Here is a 19936-nt window from a genome sequence, read left to right as displayed (position 1 = left end):
TGACGTCATTGCGCCCTTACGTCACAATAAACAATACACCGATGCGCGATTTTTATGAACTCGGTTATTTCTAACCCTGAGGGAAATAAACAGAATAACTTACTCGTAACTCGGAAACATCGATTGAAAAAGTCCCTCATACCTTAATGTTGAAAGTCCCGCCAATAAATAAATATATTAAATTCCATACAATTGACCAGAGACAATAAACTCGGTCCACTTTTTGAATTCTGGTACAGATAATATGTAAGTTCGTTGAATATTTAATATAAATGTCTTCCAAATGTTGTATTTATTGTGACATATCAACTAACAATACTCGTACAATAACAAATGATATATTATGTAAATATGCGTTATAGATTAGTTTCATTACCCGATTATTATTACTCGATATTTATTTACTATTATTGCAACAAATCAAGTCTAACCAAGCTCTGTCTCCGATACAACTGTTTGCGCCATCGAAGAATTAATATACCATATTGTGGTAACAGTGTTGACTGAAAACACTTTTGAAAGAACTCTATCTTCTCTTATTTGCACAGGGTTTTCCCCTAATACCATAACGGTAACACACGCCTCCGCTGGCTGTACAGGAACCAATGAACAGAGAAAACATATTCAATGCGACCCTGCTTTACCGGAAGTAGTCTTTACTGTTATTGTTGGATTTGTTATTCTTTTCTAACGTCAGTTTGAAGTCATAATACATTAAATGGCAACCTGAATGCAGACATTAGCCCAATTAATATGTCGATCAAGATTGGAACATTTGGTTAATTAGACCCAATGTCTCTTTCGCGATGGAAAACGTGAGAAGACAACATAGTTTACTTATAGGCCTATATGTACATTAGACCAGCATCACGTACGAACGAGTAAATCCCATATGCGGCTACTTGGATGGTAAGGTAAGTAACGGGGTCGGATGGAAATATATGCATATTTTGTTGCACACACATCAGGGTTAGGTCAGCTCCAGCTATGTTTTCTTCGGGTCGGGATAAGCTAAGATCGGTTCACTCCAGGTTTGTCTATCTTGAGTGTTATCAGCTGATTATTGTATAATTTGGTAAACAATATAAGCATGTATCTGTGTTTGAGGGTATCTAATACCATCTATATTGGGTGTAGGCTAAAACGGCGCCGAGTTCGCGAAAACGGTTACTGATTATCAAGCTAAATAAAAGGCACTTGAATATTTTCACCAACAATTAGGTTAATAAAAACTAGATATATAGGCCTGTCTAAAAGAATATTATAAGTGTCGCAAAATATGTATTTTTATGCGGGTCTCTTTGATCCTTAGGGTTAATATATTAGTTGTGTTAGGATAGGTTACCCTCAACTCTACCCTTGTATCATGGTGAATATATTCTATAGCCATGATAACGTCTCCATTTATTTTAGTTTGTTTGTTGTTTAACGCCATACTCAACAATGTTCCAGCTATATGATAGTTGTCTTCAAATAATCAAGTCTGGACCAGACAATTCAGTGATTGATAACATGAGCATCTTGGGATATGATGACATGCAACCATGTCAGCGAGCCTGACCATCCAACTCTGTTAATCGCCTCTTACGACAAGCATAGTCGCCTCTTATGACAAGCATGGGTTGCTGAGGACTTATTCTAGCCTAGATCTTCACAGGTCTTACGTTCTTTTACAGTCAGTCAACTCCCTTGCCTCAGGAAGATGATGTGACTAATAAATTTTGATTGATTTAATGACATTCTTACATTTTGTTAATTTTTAGTTGCCATGGAGACTGAGATAAAGCAGGAAGATGTGGAAGAAGACAGACCCTTTAAGTCCCGAGTGGCGTCCAACACATCTGATGGTGCTCAGGTAACATCTGTCAAACCTCTAGAGCTGGAGTGGCATATTGATAATGCAGTGCGATGCCAATGTACCTACTGCTGATACACTATGTGTTCCTTAAGGCATCGATCGCCTCTGTGGTCTAGTGGTAGAGCATCTGCCCGGAGAGCGGAAGGTCTGGGGTTCGATCCCTGGCCGCGTCATACCAAAAGACGTTAATAGATGGTACTTGTTGTTACCCTGTCTGGCGCTCGGCATTAAGGGACTAAAACAAGGACTGGTCGGCTCTGAGTCAGTATACTGTGTCTGAGTGGGGTATTCATGTTAAACTGCGGCATGGTATCTCAGTGGGCTAGCACTATAAATCGGCATCAGTCCGGACTAATACAAGAAGGCTTTATCATGTTTATAGCCGAGTCTGTTTCTCTGGTGTTTTAAAGGCATCCTAAGATCTTGTAGAACTTCAGGCATTTTAGAGGGCGATGTTATACATGCTATATGTTGTCAGTGGGCTAGTATAGGAATTAGTTCAGTTGCATCCCTGCTTTATTTAGGGCTTGTTATCGAGATAGATCTTAGAGATTGATAATGGATAACTTAATATCCATCAATTATCAATAAATATTGGCAGTGAGGTGAAGTGAAATTGGGTTGAAGGTCGCGTCCAAGATTATTGCAGTTATATAGACATGTTTGAGTGTGTGTGTGTGGCTAATTGATGCCAGTGGCAGACGTAACGATGAATATGCTTTTAGAAAATACTACATGTAAGTTTCTGAAAAATATGTACATTGGAGAAAATCACTGTCAAAAACAGAACATTTTGACCAATTTTTGCACATTTTTCTCCCAATTTGACCGTTTGTTATTTTTTTTATGACATTTGTTTCATCTCATACGATAACTAGTATAATGATCTATAACTGTACATAATTTTGTTTTATTATTTTCATTAATAACACTTGTAGAGACATTTTTGTGCAAAGTACAGAAATCCATGGCCCGCTGACAGACAGTCACGCATACGAGTGACCTCGCTCAGGTGGTCACTTGTACACAAGACGGGAGACCCATCCCACGTATACGTTACGTCCTCTACTGCTCACTCATATGGTTCACTGCTCAAGCCATCCACCTCCAGTCCAGCTGCCTTAAAGCTGTAATATTACACACAGGTCACAGCAGTATGTACAGATGTACTCACGGATCCATTTCCTCCAAATAATCGGGGCGGTTGGGAAGCCTAGTGGTTTAAGCGTTCGCTCGTCACGCCGAAGACCCGGGTTCGATTCCCGACATGGGTACAATGTGTGAAGCCCATTTCTGGTGTTCCCCGCCGTGATATTGCTGGAATATTGCTAAAAGCGGCATAAAACCATACTCACTCACTCACTCACTCCAAATAATCAATGCTCCTTTCAGATGACAAGGAAAGACGGTCACGGGAAGCTTGCTGAGGTAGACGACTTTATTGTTGTGAAGACGGAAAACGAGGACATAAGGATAAGCAGAGAAGTGGAACAAGAATCTGGAGAATCTGGCGATGGATCAAACCAGGTGAGTGACAGTGAAGCAGGGCCTTGTTCCTTAAAGCGATCTTAGTGCTAAGATGACTATAACTCACATACTGTAGCAGAGCCTTACTGTAGTTGTAGCACTAACTCAGCTTTGTGGAACGGGGCCCAGGGATATCACTTGTTGGTGGGTTGTTGTAGCAGGGCAGCACTAGCCTTTCGGCCATTCAGTGCTTTTACACATGAATGTCAAACTAAGGCTGTGTTACCATGGTGATCTCTATTATAGGTTGTAGCAGGATCACAAGGTGTACATGGGGTTTTATGCTTCCCGTGTTAGGATTTCTACCACAAGCTTTTCGATCGAACTGAGGTTAACTTGTGCTATGTCACGTGACTTCCACTGACTCGGTAAAATTGTTGCATTGAAGCAGGATATAAGGGATTTATTCGCCTCTCAGAACCCCTGCATTGGGGGTACCGACTGAGCTTTTCTGGTTTCAGTGTGGGTAGCTTGGGCATCAATGGCACCAGCGGGGATCAGTCAGTGCTCAGCACATTTATGAGGGCCCAGTCGTCATCTCCGGCTGACAAGGCGGACAAGGCATCCTCTGAGTCAGAGTCTGATGTAGACTAGTTTGACTATGTACCAGGAGTATTTTGATTATGTGCAATGAGTACTTTGACTATGTGCAATGAGTACTTTGAGTATGTGCCAGGACTACCTTTACGGCGTGGCAGAGTTACTTTTATTGCTTTGTTCCAGGACTAATTTGACTCTGTGGCAGGGTACTTTTATTACTGTATTTATTACTATGTTACAGTATGTGTGGTATGTGTATGATGTATGATTTGGTATGATAATATAATTTATGATGTGATATTTAATAAAGTGGTCCCATGGTATGGCCTTGAATCTTGATTTATATCTTGGTCTTTATTCTTCCCTAATAAACTTAATTTTATACCTTTGATAATATGTAATAAAGTAGAAAAAAACCACAATAAAGTAATAGAGTAAATAAGACACATAAAAATACTTGTGTGTCTTATTAACTCTATTACTTTATTCTTTCACTTTAAAGACACAGGGAAGCATCACAATAAATAAGGAAACAGAAATTTAGAAAACACAAAAAAAAGAACCAGAAATTTGGCACTTAATACTCGCAATGGAAATTTTCCTTTGTAAGTATTAAGTGCCAAATTTCTGGGTTTACCTTTTTTAATTTCTCGTTCATTTATTGCTGTCTGTTTCTTTGTTTATTGTGGGATAAAAAGCTTGTGTTACGCCGCTTTTTAATACTTTATGTTACAAGTAGGATCACATGGTTCATTTCTTCACAGGTTCTTATTAAGGTCACATGTTATGGCTCTAAAGTTCACTTGATGGTCCAATTATAATGTTTCACCAGTTAACAGCTGCCTCCTGCCATGGCACGCTGCCGGGCATCACTGTTGTAATAGTGTTTCAGGTGTATCCGGAGCTCTCTGCTGGCTCGGTTCTCCCGGGGGGCACGAGGTAGCCTGCATCTCTCCATATCCCTGGGACAATCACACCGTCCACCTGCTTCCCATCAGCCTGCTGCTCTCCGTCCGCCTGCTGCTCCCCGTCTGCCTGCATCCCTCCATATCCCTGGGACAATCACACCGTCCGCCTGCTCCCCGTCCGCCTGCTCTCCGTCCGCCTGCTCTCCGTCCGCCTGCTTCCCATCAGCCTGCTGCTCTCCGTCCGCCTGCTGCTCCCCGCCTGCCTGCTGCTCCCCGTCCGCCTGCATCCCTCCATATCCCTGCGACAATCACACCGTCCGCCTGCTCCCCGTCCGCCTGCTCCCCGTCCGCCTGCTCTCCGTCCGCCTGCTTCCCGTCAGCCTGCTGCTCTCCGTCCGCCTGCTGCTCCCTGTCCGCCTGCATCCCTCCATATCCCTGGGACAATCACACCGTCCGCCTGCTCTCCATCCGCCTGCTTCCCGTCAGCCTGCTGCTCTCCGTCCGCCTGCTGCTCCCCGTCCGCCTGCTGCTCCCTGTCCGCCTGCATCCCTCCATATCCCTGGGACAATCACACCGTCCGCCTGCTCTCCATCCGCCTGCTGCTCTCAGCCGTTGAGGAACATCCAGCGCCACCTGTATATAACTTTCTCTACAATCTATATGGCAGATATGAGAGATAATTTACATATGAAAAAAAATGGTATATATACCCGTTCCACGCAGGGACAGACTGCCACGGGGGCTGTATGGATGGCAAGCATTGCCCACAGGGTGTGCTACAGACCGCAAGGCCATCATACGGGCGCTGCAGGGCCACCTTCAGACTGATCTAGGGCGCCTGTGGAATTCCTGCGGCCGCCTCAATTTTTGGGGGTCCGCAAAAGTCAGTTGTAATTCATAAGACCCTAGGTCAGCCGCATGGCAAACGCAAGGCCACCGTACGCCCGACGTATGGTCGCCGTGGAACTGCTCTACGGCATGGCCATGGTGTGTCTAATTGCAACGGCGAACCTAAAAATTAAAAAAGTTATAACTCTGCGCTATAATCCCACGGTGACCCCTGTAAAATATAGGGAAACGCTCTAGTCGTCCACCGCAGGTATCTCTCGTTTTCGGGGGGCTACAGCCGCTGTATCCTAGCCGTAGAGCAAATGTGACTGAGGCATAAGTTATGATAAATGATTTTATTGTGTTACAGATACACTGATACTATAAACATTGTGACAATTCAGGGAATTATATTGGAAGTTTATGAAAGTTGTGACCATCTTCCAAACTCACAGCTCAAACTTTATTCTTCACAGTCACAGGGGGCTTCAGCGAGTGGAGATTCCGGACACATCCCCTCAGACGTGAACGTGATTAGAGCTTCGGACCTTCCCAGTGAGAGGTTCTACCACAATGGAAAGGAGCTGGACCTTGGAGATGTACTGGTCAGTAGCCTTGAAATAAGTCAACCGCCTCCGTGATATTGTAGATAGAGCATCTGCCCAGAGAACAGAAAGTCAGTTGTTAGATCCCAGGCTGTGCCATACTAAATGACGTTAAATAATGGTACTTGTTGTTACCCTGCCTGATGCTTCATTACTTTCAGCTCGGAGTCGGCATACTAATGGCATATGGCATTAATTAAAAAAAATGTTTCAAGTGAGCATAGAAAATATATTTTCTCTAAACCAACCTACTTTTGAGTGGATGGTGTCACAAATATTTTTCACTATTCACATGTTGTCACTTCAGTAGTCAAGGTAGTAAGCTAGATGATTGAATATTATTGCAGTATGAGTGTTAGTTTGGTCTGAATCCATATTTTGTGATTCCGGTATGATGGCTGCAGTAGGAATGACCTTCATTCCTTGTTCTCCAAGCCTGAGTATTATGTCTCCCCCAGAATGGAGGAAGACATATTGTTTTTTGCACGGTTACCGTCGGCGTCGGCGTCGGCGTCGGCGTCGGCGTTCCAACCGTTTCCGGACCATAACTCAGAAACCGTTTAATATTTTTTTGCGAAACTTTGTATACACATTAACCCAGCACTGAAGTGGTGCCTTTTGCTATTTAGAGATTTTTGACATTTTTATTTTTTCTCGTTTCCATGGAGATAACTTGAACATAGACTCTGAATGGGGGTAAGCTTGGTTTCCGGACCATAACTCGGAAACCGTTTAATATTTTTTCGCGAAACTTTGTATACACATTAACCCAGCACTGAAGTGGTGCCATTTGCTATTTAGAGATTTTTGACATTTTTATTTTTTCTCGTTTCCATGGAGATAAGTTGAACAAAGCTCTGAATGGGGGTAAGCTTTGTTTCCTGACCATAACTCAGAAACCGTTTAATATTTTTTCGCGAAACTTTGTATACACATTAACCCAGCACTGAAGTGGTGCCCATTAGTTGTTTGAAATTTCTAGGAGTTCCATTTTTGTCTCTGTTATTTAGTAATGGAGGGTGGGAATGAAGAGATGGTGTTTAACGTGAAGTAAACGAATGAATGGGGGTTAGGGGAGTGGGGGGAGACATATGTTTTTACGAGTAAAAACACTTTCTAGTTTTGTGTTGTTGTTGGTTTGTTGTTTAACGCCGCACTCAGCAATATTCCAGCTATATGACGGCGGTCTGTAAATAATCGAGTCTGGACCAGACAATCCAGTGATTGATATCATGAGCCTGTCCACCCGATCCCGTAAGTCGCCTTTTACGACAAGCATAATCATCTTTTACGGCAAGCATGGGTTGCTGAAGACCTATTCTACCCCGGAATCTTCATGGGTCGCGTATCTTGTGAATGAAAGTTATAACAAGTGAGGAAAACTAGATGAAAGCAGGTGAAATGGGTGTTTCTATTCTTTCAGTTTCATTTGTTTTCTAGCTAGTAGTTTTGTAAGAATCTCCGTATCTTGTATGAAATGTTTGAAGTATTCATACTCTTTCTATTACTTCGGGAAATGAGATGATGAGATGATGAGAGAGTATTGGATCAAATCACTATGTTTTTATTTCAGACAACCATGACAGGCCAACAAGAAAGTACGGATGTCTCGGAGGGGGAAGGTGAAGAAGAGGAGGAGATGGAAGTTGAGGAGGAGGAGGGGGAGGAAGAAATTGAGAAAGATGATGACGAGCATGATGATGATGATGAAGAAGAAGGGGAAGGAGTAGAGTCTTGTGGAAAGAAGAAGAGAGTCGGAAAAGCAGCAAAGAAATGGAAGGTAAAGCATTGAAGGGAGCTGAAATGATTAATGGGAAGAATAGAAGAATGGTTAGTAATAAATCAGTGTCATCTGAATCTCAAAAGACACATACTCTCAGCAAGAGCAGAAAATTGATGGGAGAACATAAGTTGTTCATGAGGGAAAAAAATTGTAATTTCCTACATCTTTCTCCATCAATAGATGCATCAAACTTAGCAGTTTGGCGGTCGGGTAGCCTGGTGGTTAAAGCATCGTCACGCCAAAGACCAGGGTTCGATTCCCAACATGGGTACAATGTGTGAAGCCCATTTCTGGTGTCCCCTTGCCGTGATATTGCTGGAATATTGCTAAAAGCGGCGTAAAACCATACTCACTCACACTCAGTTTGTATTCACTGACACATTGTGACATTCATGTGTGACCCATGGATAGGATACAAGGATAACATTTTGCATACATCTTTAAGTAAGAACTTTGAAGTTTAAAAAAACAGCATCGTGAAGGAATATTTGACAGAGTTATGGCCCTTGTTTCATCTTTTTGGACATGATGCCTAGTACTGACAATAGGGTAACATTTTAAGATGGCATTTTAAGGAAGTTTTGCCATATTGTGAACAGTAAAAAACAGTTCCATCAACAGTTTCTTCTCCTTCTCTGAGGCAGAGTTTCATGCCATGGACAAAAAAGAAAAATTTTCATCAATGAAATTATTTGTTTTTATGACCTGCCAGAGAACAGGGTTTATTGCAGTCCCCTACCAGCATGCGGTTTCAGTTCCATAAATAGATACAGACCTTTTTGAATGGAAAATATTGATCTTAGTAGTTTATTTATTTATTTTTATTATTATGATGATGATGATGATGATGATGATGATGCCTGGTTGACTGGTCAGTCAACTTACTTGTGAGAAATATAGGTGTGCAAGTTGACAAGGATACTTGCGAAAATTACGCAGGGTGTTGTTGTACTATTTTTTCTGGTGTGCCAAAACTAATTGGGTTATGGTGATTTATTTTTTTGTATTTTACACAAATACACAGCTTATTTGTAGCTCTGATGAGTACAGTCCTGTCACAATCCTTTATGATCTATTTACAGACGTCTTCAAGCTTCGATCCCAAACCTCAGGAACAACGCTTCAACATGGGTGGTCTCACCATGAAGTATCTGACAGATTCCCAAAGGAAGATTGTAGAGAGGTTGGTAGAGAGCAATATTAATGTCTTCAGGACAATAACATCGTCGGTTGAGCAACGGGAGAAGAAGATGTCACTGTGGCGAACTATAGCCAGAGAGGTGAACTGTGAACCCAGCAGAAGGGAGATAACTCCAGAGGAACTCGTGACAATATGGAGTAAACATTTGTTTCTGAAACATGTGTATTCCAGGAAAAGTCTAATAGTGACCAAGGAATCTGATGCTAGAGGAAATGGTGGCCCCACGCAGGTCTTCAAGACACTCATTGCTAAAAGAGGAGCACCGCAGAAGAACAAGAAGAACATGGTAGGCATTTCTCTTGACATGATTGACCGCCTCCGTGGAGAGTGGAAGGTCGGGGGATTGATCCCCAGCTGCATCATACCAAAAGTCATTAAAAGTGGTACTTATTGTTACCCTGCCTGGCGCTCCGCATTAAGGGCTAAAACAATGACTGGTCGGCTCGGAGGCAGTATACTGTGTCTGAGTGGGTAGACCATGTTAAACTGTTACATATCTCAGTGGGATAGCACTATCAAAATCAGCATTAGTCCGAACTAGTACATGCAGCCACACACACACGCACACATGCATAAATGTCGCTACACAAGTGCAATAATCTTGAACGCGACGTTAAACCCATTTTCACCTCACCCCATGTTCCATTTTCACCTCACCCCATTTTCACCTCATCTTACTGGGGCATACTGATGCATGCTAGTGTCTCCATTTCAAAATGGGGTGCTGGTGTAGCCTAGTTGCTAAAGCATTCACTCGTCACGCCGAAGACCTGAGTTCGATTCCCAACATGCCTTTTCTGGTGTCCCCTGCCGTGATATTGCAGGAATATTACTGAAAGTGGCATAAAACCCATCTGATTATCATCCAATATAATTTAAAGTATTAGGTCAAATTTGTTATAAGGTAGGAACTTTATATGACCATAATTATCATGTTTATTGTAATTTAGTCAGGCTATGCACTGTTATAATATATGAATGAACACAGACCACGGCCGTGACCCGTGAAGATCCAGGGTAGAATAGGTCTTCAGCAACCCATGCTTGCCATAAAAGGGGACTATGCTTGTCGTAAGAGGCAACTAATGGGATCAAGTGGTCAGGCTTGCTGACTTGGTTGATGCATGTCATCGATCCCAATTGCTCAATCTCTGAATTGTCTGGTCCAGACTCGATTATTTACAGACCGCCGTCAGATAGCTGGAATATTGCTGAGTGCGTTAAACAACAACAAACCAAACCAAACCATCCCTGTCCTACAAGGTTTTTGCCCTGGTGGGATGGGAGATTGCTCAAAACATCAGTCACTGGATTGTCTGGTCCAGACTCAATTCCTTTCAGGCTGCTGGCATATTGTTAACTGAGACAAACTAAACTATCGAGTGACATTACTAACTCAGTAACTCTCCCATGTTTCTCTTGTAGGTTCCCTCTGTACAGGATTCCAGGAAAGGCCCTTCCAGCCAATCACGTGACCTATCTGAGGAAGAGGCGCGGGTATTTGATGAGCAGATCGCACAGTTTAGGAAGGTGTTTACAACACTGCACACCGTCTCGGATCAGAAGCGAAGCGTGAAACTGAAGGAAGTGTGGTCGGAGATCACAATGAAGGTCAATGAGGTCACCAAGGGACCTTGGAGATCAGTCAATGAACTTCAGAGAAGATGGACGATGTCGCTGATCAAGCAGAAGACATCTTTGTCCGTCGGTAAGTACCGTATTCGATGTAATAAGCGCCCCACTCTAATAAGCGGTATTTGCTAATATATTGGCTAGTGAACAATCCTAATTAGCACCCCTTCCGATTGATCAATGTTCACAAGACTTATTTATTAGCATACAATAAGCACTCGTGTGTTATATGCACCCTTCATTATGGGCAATTAAATTCTAGAAAAATATATCTGTCGTACATAAACATTTCAGGCTGTCAGCATAAACCACAAAATTTATCTTTCAACTCTGTTTTTTTCACGAAAGTAATATTCTAATAAGAGCCCCCTATTTTTAATTTCGAGAGCGCCCTGGGCGCTTATTACGTCGATTACGGTAATCTATCACCATTCCAGGACAAAATAGGTCCTCAGTACCTCGCTGTTTTTGTTTTGTTGTTTAACACTGTTATCAGCAATATTCCAGCTTTATGACGGCGGTCTGTAAATAATTGAATCTGGAACAGACAATCCAGTGACTGACATCATGAGCATCTATTGGGTCACAAATGACACCCATCAACTAAGTCAGCTAGCCTGATCCCCCGATCCTGGTAGTTGCCTCTTACAACAAGCAAGGATCTTCACGGGGTTTATGTTGTACAAGCAATCAAATGAGCAATGGGTTGCATTGTTACAATGTGAGATCTGACTGGCTGATCTTACCCTGACGTGTGATCGTTACTAAACAATTGGTTTGCTCAGACTCAATTAATCTCCACTAACTCCATCTTTAAGCTGCATGTGATCACTCCGGTATAACCTTGCATTATTGTGACCTCCCTGTTGGTCACTCATGCTGACTTCATGCAGCCCTCAGGGGCGGTCGGGTAGCCTAGTGGTTGAAGCGTTTGCTCATCACGCTGAAGACCTGGGTTCAATTCCCGACATGGGTACAATGTGTGAAGCCTATTTCTGGTGTCCCCCGCCGTGATATTGCTGGAATATTGCTAAAAGCGGCGTAAAGCCAAACACACTCACTCACTCATTCAGCCCTCAGACTTATGCAAATGATAATGCCCTGGGTGCAGACACAAAGCGATCTCATCGCTAAGGTGATCGTAAGTCCCATACCTTAACATAGACTTACGACAGTCATAGTGCTAAGGTTATGTACAATGGCACCCTGAAAAATAGCTTTACCTATATATTGCATATCACCCTATCATATACCCTATGTTATCATATACCGTATTCGACGTAATAAGCGCCCAGGGCGCTCACTAAAATAAGAAATAGGGGGCTCTTATTAGAATATTATTTTGGTGAAAAACAACAGAGTTGAAAGATAAATTTCGTGGTTTATGCTGACAGCCTGATATGTTTATATTTATATTTTTTCCAGAATTTAATTGCCTATAATTAAGGGTGCATATAACACACGAGTGCGTATTATACGCGAATAAATAAATCTTGTGAACATTGATCAATCCGAAGGGGTGCTAATTGGGATTGTTTACTAGTCAATATGTTAGCAAATATCGCCGTGGGCGTTTATTAGAGCGGGGCGCTTATTACATCGAATACGGTACCTATCATTATTTTACCTTCTTTGAGTGGCCCTCGGATTGTTAGAATCTACACCGAAACGTCGCCCAATTGTAATGAAGAAGTTGCTCATCCATAACAATTTTGTCTTACCTAATTATTTTACCTCTATTAAGAATCTTGCAATTCCATTGGTTAATCCGTACCACGTGACGAAACAATACATTTCAATGGAGATCCTTAAATCATGTGACCAACACTGACCTTGAATATTGACCTGTCAAGTGATGAATATTGACTCATCTGCTGGAAAACAAGATGGTGTCCGGTACAAACATTTCATGGTTGGCAGCTAAAGTATTGTAAACAGAGGATGGTTTCAAGACTTCAGAAACTTTAAAGTGAATTTCGGTATTATGAAACTAATGATTACTCTTGACGAGGTTGATATGCGAAAACAAGGACCCTCGGACCCGCCCCTTCAGCGGTCCGGTCAGATCACCTCAAGGAGCGGGTCCTCAGGTCGATGTTTTTGCATATTGACCTCGTCCAGAGTAATTATTTGTAAAATGATGTGAGGCACTTTGCCATGCAATAGAGCCAACATGGAGACGGTCATATCACAGGTCATTCCAACCCTTACTGGGCTGATGTGACTTGTCCATGCATTTTGAACTGGGCAATCGATATCAGCCTGGGTGGTAAGAAGTTGGAGTTACGTCCCTTAGTGCGTCATCTGCTCGTCTACTCGGCTAGTTTTCCCCAGGACAATGTCTTCCAAACAGTGTGAAAATGTATTGCATTCACTTGCAAGTGAATACAATTTTACAATTTGATGTAATATTATATAATAAAAAGGTTACTATATTTCAATTTTCATATCAGCCTTTCTTGACAACTGTTTCAGGATCTGTACCGAAACCAAGCCTTTACAGTAATTAAAGAAGTTGTCATCCATAAATTGTCTCTACTAAGTTTTCGTATCACATATCAACCCTCGACCCCCATATCTCCCCTCTAGTTGATATGGGTATGATATGAAACTGCCAAATACATATATACCAACCTCTAAATATGGCCTTTTGTTCCAGGTCGGCAGGTGCATCAGCTTGTTGGTAGTGAGAGCAGGGAGGTAAGTAGCCAATCAACAATCAGATGTGGATGAATGGAATACAGTGTCTGTAATAGTAAATAGTGCTGATACTATTGTAACAAATGTTATATTTGGGATAACACTTTCTTAGTAAAGTACAGATTCTTGTACTTTTTGGGGTTGAGTCCCGTCTACATTTTTGAATTGTGACGATAATTTAATAGTAAGAACCATTACAATTTGAAATGTTGTTGTGAAATTTATATATTAGTTACTGACTGAATGTCTGAAAGGGTGACAGAAAAATAAAGAAGAAATTTGTTAATGTGTTTAGTTTGTGTAGGCACTTGTCCACAATGACATGAAGGCTAAACCACTCTTTTCAAGGATGAAGGCAGTAGCTGAGACAGTCACTGATGCATAAAGATGTTTATATAACACTGTAGGCATTTGTCCACAATGACATGAAGGCTATACAACTCTTTTCAAGGATGAAGGCAGTAGCTGAGACAGTCACTGATGCATAAAGATGTTTATATAACACTGTAGGCATTAGTAGACTCTGCCCTCACTGCAGCCACGCTTTCAGTCAGTTTTGATAAAATATTTGTAAAAAGTATTAAGTATGACTTTGAAAGTGTATAAACAATCCAGCTGACGGCGGTATTATTTTCTTTCAATCACATTTATGCCAAGCTCTCTGATTGGTTGATGAGAGTACCATGATACCAATTGCACAACAAATTGTAAGGTTGCAATGGCTGCTCAAAACATGTGTTTTTTTTTGTTTTTTTATATTAAATTTGAGCTTCATCCAGCTGGTCACTCTTTGTCCATTGACTCAACCACTAAGATGGGCTTTCCTCCAGATACCGGCCAAGCTAAATCTGAAATTATGTTCAGCATAACACGCCCCTCCCCCTCCCCCTCCATCTCCCCCTCCCCCTCCCCCTCCCGCTGATTCACTATCTCTGCTCCTGTATCCCAGACATCTGAGACAGCTGATCTGTCGGAGCCTCCTGGAGATGTTCCAATTAAGATCGAGATCGACAACGCGGAGTCGCAACAGAGTGAGATCATCCATGTGGTCAGGAACAGAGATGTGGAAACAGAGACAACCACTGCAACAGGAACAGCACCCACAGCGGGGACGGTGTCAGTACCTCGACGTCATCAGCCACATCACAGGGAGGTGGTTACAGGTAATCGGACTGTTGGGTATTAAAGGAATGCAGCAGACTAAATTATATGTCCCCAGCACCTGTGCTTGTCTTTAAAAGTTACTGTAGATTGAGGTATAGTTTTGAGTGTTTCAGGCTATATAGGGGCGGTCGGGTAGCCCAGTGGTTAAAGCGTTCGCTTGTCACGCCGAAGACCCGGATTCAATTCCTGACATGGGTACAATGTGTGAAGCCCATTTCTGGTGTCCCCCGCCGTGATATTGCTGGAATAATGCTAAAAGCGGCGTAAAACCATACTCACTCACTCACTCACTCACTCACTCAGGCCATATATTTGGACCCCATTGGTAGCGTTGTAGCGAGGGTTCACTGTAGCTAGAATATAGCTGAGTGTGGCATCAAACAAACCTGTATGCCAAGATATACAGTTGATCTATTGGTATGAAAGTTCGAAAATTGTGAATCTTGTGCCATCAAATGATGATAAAGTAGAGACAATTTATGGATATTTTTATGGACATTACTCAGAAGTTAACAGATGATTATTATCATCATCATTATGATGATGTCACACGATTGTTGTTGCAGTTTATTCTGAGCCAGGAACTCACTGGCCATTCTGAATGTGCATTTTGTTCAGGTAAATCCATCTTCCCGAGACAAGGGCGTTAACTGACTATAAAAGTCCAGTTTCTACCCCTGTGCGACTTACTGGAATTATGGATTTTTATTTTGGCCTGGACGGTAATGAGTCTATGCAACGTCCAATCTAATCGCGTAACAAAAATGACATCCGGTTGGTTAATTGCCGTGCAGATTTCGGTCGATTGCAGGATTTGCAAGGCATGTGTACCATCAAGTTAGCGTCAACATATATATTCCAATCTTTTCATGTTTTTAATCAAGGTGCTTACGTGATTCGACGCACTTTGCGATGTAAGACCCATTTAATTATCATAACAATCATGATTATCAATCAGATCGTCTTGACTGAGCACTGCCATTTTGTTTGCAGCAATTGCAAGTGATATGAGAGGTGGAATCTGATTGGTCAATAGGAGGGACATAGAAGGAACATAAGTCCTAGTAGCCACTGGTGGCGCTACGATCGAGCCCAGGAATTCCAGCCTAGTTTGGCAAAGGTGGAAACTGGAATTTTAAAGTCATTTAACTCATTTGCCTCGGGAAGATGAGTAAATCAGACACTGCTATAGGTCATGATAAGTCATCGTGCAGAAATTATATATCAAACAGTCGGAGATATCACTCGACATTGTTGATTCTGTAAGTAGATTCTCATGATTTCTCTGTTCTGTAATGGAGGTGTCCAGTGGGTGTTCACTGCATCTTGATGTTGTGTGTAGGAACAGACTCAGACTCCTCCGGGGAGGGACCGGTCACCGTGAAGGAGGAGCCCCTCGACGACTCCATCAGTCAGCCTGGGATCCCTCATCCCCACAAAGATAACATGGTAAAACAACACTATCTCACTCTCTTTGACACAGTTTGTAGGCTTGTAAACAACACTTACATTGTGAACATGACATTTGGCATAGGAGGCCACCATTTCTTTGCCCAGAAGTGTACTCCCGAAACAGTTTGATTTTTATCGTAGTTTTCCTCCTATGACCAAAACTTCGGATGCGGGTAAAAAATACACATTTATGGAATATGATATAAATCAAGTTCTTATCTGATGTAAGAATATAACTTATTATTTGGGCCCTAATTTTTAAACGTAATACCGTAGCCCACCTTCTCCCATCACAATAACGTGGTTATTCCCACTCATCTTGTACAACAGGGCTCAAAAGGCATGGCAATGCGAGGCAGGGATGTGGCTTACATACAGGAACAAGTGAAGATACATGGAAAGCTGTTTGTGGACGACACAAGCCGAGCGGCTCAGGCTGGTGTGATGAAGGAGATCACCAGGACACTGAACAGGAAGCACAACACCAGCTACACTCGCGAACACGTGACGGCTGTCGCCACAGACTTCATACGTAAACTGTCACATGTCAGTAAACGAAAGCATTCATTGGACAAGGAGCAATCTGCCAAGAGAATCAGGATTCACAAAAGCAAGGATGTTTCAGTAAGTCTGTTTATAGACATTCATCATCATCATCAGTCCTGCAGGGCTTTGTATACTCTACGTTCACGTGAAGATCCGGGGTAGAATAGGTCTTCAGCAACCCATGCTTGCCGTAACAGGCGACTATGCTTGTCGTAGGAGGCGACTAACGGGATCAGGTGGTCAGGCTGGCTGACTTGGTTGATGATGCATGTCATTGTATCCTAATTGCATGGATAGATGCTCATGTTGTTAATCTGAATTGTCTGGTCCAGACTTGATTATTTACAGACCGTTTGATGATGCATGTCATTGTATCCTAATTGCATGGATAGATGCTCATGATGTTAATCTGAATTGTCTGGTCCAGACTTGATTATTTACAGACCGTTATCATATAGCTGGAATATTGCTGAGTGCGTATAAACAAAAAAAACAACCACAATGATTCCTGACACTTTGTTTGCAGGTGACTAAACTTCCTGACAAGTGACAAGCCCTGCGATAGATCATCACTCATTACTGGATATCATGGACAGGAATGGCTTGTCTCTGACTTAGGATCAGGAGTCCTGTCATTCACAGTAGCCTCTGTGAAGTGCCTGGAATCTGGCTGCTGGCCATGTGGATAGCCTGATGTACAAAGACTGTCAGCAGTGGCCACCTTGGAGGATGATGCAGTATGAGGTGGTGTTAGTATTTGAAGAAGCTTCACTGATTGGTAGTGGCCATCTTGGAAGACGAAACCTACCAGTATGACATTGAGTGGAACCATCAAAAAGACGATGCTGTATGTGCCACTATGTGGTGACTTGAGTTTGTAGAGATAGTACTATAAGTGTGCCTGTATGTGGTAACTTGAGTTTGTAGAGAGTACTATAAGTGTGGGTGTATGTGGTGACTTGTTTGAGAAGATACTGCAATCCGAGATTGTGGTCATCTTGAAAGATGCTGCTGTGGTGGCTTCTTTGTGAAATGTTACTGTGATTGTGGACATGAGAAGACATGGAAATGGTGCTCAAAGAGGTGGTTTATCCAGGAAAGCCTACTCTATTTATGTATTGACTTGAGTTTGGAGATAACAATCAGCTATTGTGGCCATCTTGACATTCATCAAGGAGGTCCACAAGGAGGTCCACAAGGAGGTCCACAAGGAGGTCCACACATCTGGAAAGACCACACTTGTGTGGTGACTTGTGCTACAGTCAGGTATTGTGGCCATCTTGACATTCATCAAGGAAGTCCACAAGGAGGTCCACAAGGAGGTCTACACATCTGGAAAGACCCCACCTGTGTGGTGACTTGTGCTACAGTCAGGTATTGTGGCCATCTTGACATTCATCAAGGAAGTCCACAAGGAGGTCCACAAGGAGGTCCACACATCTGGAAAGACCACACTTGTGTGGTGACTTGTGCTACAGTCAGGTATTGTGGCCATCTTGACATTCATCAAGGAAGTCCACAAGGAGGTCCACAAGGAGGTCCACAAGGAGGTCCACAAGGAGGTCTACACATCTGGAAAGACCACACTTGTGTGGTGACTTGTGCTACAGTCAGGTTTTGTGGCCATCTTGACATTCATCAAGGAAGTCCACAAGGAGGTCCACAAGGAGGTCCACAATGAGGTCCACACATCTGGAAAGACCACACTTGTGTGGTGACTTGTGCTACAGTCAGGTATTGTGGCCATCTTGACATTCATCAAGGAAGTCCACAAGGAGGTCCACAAGGAGGTCTACACATCTGGAAAGACCACACTTGTGTGGTGACTTGTGCTACAGTCAGGTATTGTGGCCATCTTGACATTCATCAAGGAAGTCCACAAGGAGGTCTACACATCTGGAAAGACCCCACCTGTGTGGTGACTTGTGCTGCAATCAGGTATTGTGGCCATCTTGACATTCATCAAGGAGGTCCACAAGGAGGTCCACAAGGAGGTCCACACATCTGGAAAGACCACACTTGTGTGGTGACTTTTGTTACAGTCAGGTATTGTGGCCATCTTGACATTCATCAAGGAGGTCCACAAGGAGGTCCACAAGGAGGTCTGCACATCTGGAAAGACCACACTTGTGTGGTGACTTGTGCTGCAGTCAGGTATTGTGGCCATCTTTGACAGCTGACCATCACTGATACTCAGCTTGATTTATAATTATTTGATTTGTTTCTTGTCAAACAGATCCTTGGTTCATATTCACAGACGTCATTGGAATCACACAAGGGACAACTGGCGCTGTTGTCCTAACCAAGGAGGCAGTGATGTTACTTGAAAATAAAATAAGCCAGAACCTCAAAATCCATTGTGTTAAAGTAGAGATTAGATATGTGAACATGGTCAAGGAATGATGTCAAGGTGGGATGACGTCTGATTCGCTTTATCACAGATATGACTGATGTACTTGATTAGGATTACTGGTAACAGAATATGGTGCAATATATTGGGCATGATATTCATGTCATTATTAAAATGTTTTGAGAAGTGCTGACCTCTTTGTTTTACATTTCATAGCTTGTGAGGATATTATTTGTGTTTCTAATTTTTCAGCAGACCTGGTTGATGAATCGTTAATGTCTGTTTGCGGTTTTCGTAAGTCAGGGTTATTGTGCCGGACCTGTTATCTAGAATGTATCTTACAACCTGTCCTTAACGGAGATGTCCTTGGATTGATGGAATGCAGCATGTTTATATAGATCTATTAACCAAAACTGGTGTCAACCATACATATCCTAGGAGATATCACTGCAATGAAGTAGCATCAAAGTGCCTTGCAGACCATTGTGACATCCAAGGTTTCTATGACATCACAGTCAAATGACATCACTAATATCTCTGCTTCTGAAGCTGGTTAGTTCTACATTTTAACAATCCAGACGTTGGTTATTACTGTTTACAAACCGAAAAAGTTGGAAGAATGATTTGGGATGATAAATAGAACCTCACCCACATGACTTTTGATGTCAAATAAATCAACACTTGTTGACAAAAGGTTTAAAAGTATCAAAAGACACAAAGGTGAGATAGTGCATATCTAGCCATCACTGTCTCACTAAAGTATTAATCAATCAAATTGCGATGATTTATGAAGAGAAGAATATACAAAAGGTTTAAAAGTATCAAAAGACACAAAGGTGAGA

The 19936-nt window shown here is 42.3% G+C and overlaps 1 protein-coding gene across 23 annotated transcripts; it reads left to right on the top strand.

The window, feature by feature from the left end:
• The first annotated feature begins 640 nt into the window (after positions 1–640).
• Positions 641–19283, top strand: LOC124120866. Of its 23 annotated transcripts, XR_007219640.1 has the most exons (14): positions 641–914; positions 1764–1855; positions 3251–3385; positions 6138–6266; positions 7840–8046; positions 9132–9536; positions 10676–10958; positions 13542–13582; positions 14532–14745; positions 16089–16195; positions 16529–16822; positions 17271–17946; positions 18163–18258; positions 18295–19283. XR_007219640.1 is itself a non-coding variant. In XM_046483756.2 (12 exons), exons 2-12 carry the CDS (start codon positions 1769–1771, stop codon positions 17292–17294), a joined length of 1926 nt encoding a protein of 641 aa, XP_046339712.2. In that variant the 5' UTR covers positions 641–914; positions 1764–1768; the 3' UTR covers positions 17295–19283. The 23 variants fall into 23 exon arrangements, 2 of the variants coding, with proteins under 2 accessions (XP_046339712.2, XP_048246844.1); XR_006858935.2 differs by lacking the exon at positions 18163–18258 and having other exon boundaries at positions 17271–17922; positions 18835–19283; XR_007219641.1 differs by lacking the exon at positions 18163–18258 and having other exon boundaries at positions 17271–17922; positions 18283–19283.
• The last annotated feature ends 653 nt before the right edge of the window (positions 19284–19936 follow it).

The sequence above is a fragment of the Haliotis rufescens genome, unplaced genomic scaffold (genome assembly GCF_023055435.1).
Source record: "Haliotis rufescens isolate VD_foot unplaced genomic scaffold, xgHalRufe1.0.p SCAF_9, whole genome shotgun sequence".
NCBI lineage: Eukaryota > Metazoa > Mollusca > Gastropoda > Lepetellida > Haliotidae > Haliotis > Haliotis rufescens.
This window is presented reverse-complemented; position numbering and strand designations above follow the sequence as displayed.

Coding starts and splice junctions, on each gene's coding strand:
- LOC124120866 (XM_046483756.2), top strand. CDS start 1,769: ATGGAGACTGAGATAAAGCAGGAAGATGTGGAAGAAGACAGACCCTTT. Junction 1,856..3,250: donor ACACATCTGATGGTGCTCAG/GTAACATCTGTC, acceptor TGCTCCTTTCAG/ATGACAAGGAAAGACGGTCA. Junction 9,537..10,675: donor AGAAGAACAAGAAGAACATG/GTAGGCATTTCT, acceptor TTTCTCTTGTAG/GTTCCCTCTGTACAGGATTC.